The sequence below is a fragment of the Festucalex cinctus genome, chromosome 5 (genome assembly GCF_051991245.1).
Source record: "Festucalex cinctus isolate MCC-2025b chromosome 5, RoL_Fcin_1.0, whole genome shotgun sequence".
In the NCBI taxonomy this organism is placed as follows: domain Eukaryota; kingdom Metazoa; phylum Chordata; class Actinopteri; order Syngnathiformes; family Syngnathidae; genus Festucalex; species Festucalex cinctus.
Window position 1 is genome coordinate 30,395,476 of NC_135415.1, and position 3,613 is coordinate 30,399,088.

A 3,613-nucleotide genomic window follows, 5' to 3' on the forward strand; every position below is an offset into this window, starting at 1 on the left:
TTTGCATTCGTCTTTTTTTTCCCCTCATTTGTCATGTTTCACCTCATGCACAAATAGGTGAAAATCACCTCCATAATTCATGTCAAAAGGGCTCCAACAAAGTTTTGGTTGCAATATGATTGAACACGTACATGATTTTTAGAATGCCAATTCCTACCCGATTTTGATCATTAAAAACCTGTTTGAATGTTTCTTCTAAGTTGTACACCATTCAAATGATCGATTTGTATTTTTTGCCAGCTGTAAACTACAGCATAATGAAAATGAAATACTGTATTTACTTTTTGAATAGAACCACGGAACAAAAAACTTTTTTTTTTAAATGATTTTTTACGATAGCCAAATTATGGAAATGCACATGCACCGTACGTCTTTTAAGAGCACATTAATCTTTTTGCTTGCCTTGAAGGTCATGGTTGGCTAATCCCACTTTGAGACCCCCTGCAGTGAAATGAATGGGCTTCGTCAGGAATGACAAGCCAATATATAGCTTGGATGATCCTCTGCAGGGACAGCAGACAACCGAGAGCAGCTTGCCTCTTACAACAAAAGGTAAAATGATGTTTCTGTATTATGCCTTAAAGAAGATGATGGATTTTTATGCTTATGCTGTACCGACAACCTCATCTTGTGCAGGGTATGGCGATGAAATCCTGGTTACTTTGGCTGCTGGTTTTGGCAACATCGGTGCAAGTGATCTGTTGTCAGCATTGGTCTTATGGACTGAACCCTGGAGGGAAGCGAGAGCTGCACGCTTTTGACCAGCGAACCAATGAACCGGTAACAATCCAACACTCTCATGGCATTTCTTTCATTTCTACAATCTTACATAAGATCAATCATCAATTAAGTAATATGAGCTGTTGATGTCACGTTACTTAATTTACACATTGTTTGTAAACACAGTTTTTCAATACTATGACAACCGCTGCTGGTTAGTGTAAGTTTGTAGGAAAGTAGCTAAATTTGTTTTGATACGAATGATATTGGGGGTGGGACTTAAGTTTTTCTTCCTTCCACTCCTTTTCAGGCTAGGATTAGAAAAAAAAATGTGTCTAGAAAAATTGATATATTGTTAATGTTGGTTATTGCCTGAAATAAATGAACAAAATGAATGAAAATGAAATGAAATGTGTTTTGTTTTGTTTTTTCCCCCCAAAGATGGTTGTCGGCTTTCAGCAACTAGACAAGCCTCGCATACTTCTGGCATGTGGAGAATTGTCACCTTTTGCCAAAATTTGCAGGATGAAAATGTCAAAATTGCATGTAAGTTCCGCATTCACTGAATATGTTAAACAGTATCTATATAGTATGTGTGTGTATTTATGATAAATGTATACTTTGGACTATGGATGTTTTTTTTTTTTTTTGTAGTCTTATTTGTTTTGTTTTGAATATCAACAAGCCCCCCCCCCCCTTTTTTTTTTCTTCTTTTAGGGCAATGCTGCTGGTGGGCAATCTGGACGAAGAACTTTAAAACTAAAATCATTTGGTTGTTGCCCTGCGATTGGCTGGCAACCGGTCCAGGCTGTAACCCCGCCTCCTGCCCAGAGCCAGCTGAGATAGGCTCCAGCACCTCCCTTGTGAGGAAGAAGCGGTTAAGAAAATGGATGGATGGATAATTTGGTTGTAAAATAAATGTTCATATTGTCTTATCTGCACAGTTCTTTGTGTGTTCTTTTACTGTGTCCAGGGCTTAAAAATAACAAAAGACTTACAGTAAAATATGTCAAATGAAGGGGAAAAGACCACAGCTTCACCACTGTGATGCACAAATAAACCCTTCATATCTACCTTTCAGATATCGATCCGTCTCATCTATCTTCCTTTATTTTTCCTCTGCGCATCACAACCATTCATCTTGTCTGATTTCCTTCCTTAATCTCTCCATCGCTTCACTCTCCTTGTTGTTTATCTCCATTCTAATCCCATCTACCTTTCTTAACATTCTACTTTGCTTTTGCCCTTCTTGCACTTGTCAATCCATCTTCTCTTCAGTCTTGCTCATTTTTTTTTTTAACCATTATTCACCATTCCATTTCAAGTTCATTTGTTCAGTTTTAAAATCCTTTGATCTTTCATTGATGACAGATTAGGGTTTTCTTTTCTCCCATCCATCCATCCATCCATCCATCCATCTTTCTCTCTCCCCACCTCAAACAAGCCACTCCCTACTGTGTGCTTATGCTCTCAAGATGAATGAGCAAGTTAAAGCGGGAGGTGACGCCTTTATTCTCACCCGTTGTCATTTCAATTCCTCATCGTCCCCTCTTTTATCATGCATTAATCCACACGTCGTCCGTTATATTCCCACTGCAGTTCTGTGAAATGTTGAGCTTAACATCATTCTTTTGTATCACGTTCCTTCCCTTTCTTATATACACATGTAGAATATTCTTCCTTGGTTACAAAAAAACGTTTATGGATGTATTTTAACTCTAATATACGTCATGTTTGTTTTGTTAACCAGGGCAGGCTGTACAATCCAATACTGTATTACGTCCAACGCACACGTTTTGACCCGTAATTTCATATTCCACCACCAAACGGCGCTAGAAAACTACTCGAAGTTTCCACCCATCCTTTCTTGAACGGTTTATGGTCCTGTTGAGGCTCGCGTGGAGCTGGACTCTTGAATCCAAGTCATCTGACGACGGCCGAAAGGAAGTCGACTCTAGCTTGGATTGGTCGCCAGTCAATCACAGCGGATCGAGACAATCATCCATTCACACTCGCATTCACACCGTCACTGAGTGCGAACTGAACCCACGCACTGCAATGAGAACACTTCAAGTCAGACGAAAGCGTTTTAGCTTCTCTGTCAGTGACGACCAGAAGTTCCATGTTGTTTTTATAGCCATTGCTTTTGTTTAGAAAACAAATCTAATCAAATCAACAGTAGAGCTTTGGAACTGGTCACTCTCAAATCACCAATTAATTCTGTTCTTTATTCCATTGTTTTTGTCCACTCGATCCCCTTTGGAAGGAAATTCTATTGTGATAGCAGATTACTGCTTGACTTCTTTGACCCACATGCTTTAATAAAGCCTGACACAAACATTATTTAACCAAATAAATCTTGTGTATGTTTATTAATTATTAATGTACATAACCTTTACAAAACTTGTACATTTACAACCAGCTCGAGGCCTACATAGTTTTCTGGCAACACCAAAGCACGTCTGGGCACAGCCGTGGTCGCCGTGCATTCTTTGAATTGTTCTTAGACTTAGACTTGACTTTATTGATCCCTCTGGGAAATTTACATGTCCAGCAGCAATGAGAACAGATCATAAAATAAAAAATAATTCCATCAATCAATAAATAAGGTTATTACACCAGAGATTGAATTAATAATAATAATAATAGTAAAATGAAAATTGATAAATTTGATACTCAACATAAAAAAAAAAAAAAGGTGAATTATGTGCGATTTTGCTGCAATACAGATGTGAAGCACAAAGTCTAATTTCACCGTTTACCAGCATTTGGATTGAGGGCGAGAAAACTCCCGCTCAGCTTTTTCTCCCGACTGAATCGCGTTCAGGTACGCTCGGATTTTTTTTCCAGTTTGGTCGAGAGCCGATTTTTTGGATGAGTTCTGAGACATAAA

General features: G+C 38.5%; 1 protein-coding gene across 1 annotated transcript; it reads left to right on the forward strand.

Annotated features, from left to right (window-relative positions):
* Positions 1-534: 534 nt before the first annotated feature.
* On the forward strand, positions 535-1,566 carry LOC144019070 (progonadoliberin-1-like). The gene is made up of 4 exons (XM_077521869.1): positions 535-552; positions 637-780; positions 1,162-1,266; positions 1,438-1,566. Exons 2-4 carry the CDS (start codon positions 640-642, stop codon positions 1,564-1,566), a joined length of 375 nt encoding a protein of 124 aa, XP_077377995.1. The 5' UTR covers positions 535-552; positions 637-639.
* Positions 1,567-3,613: the final 2,047 nt, after the last annotated feature.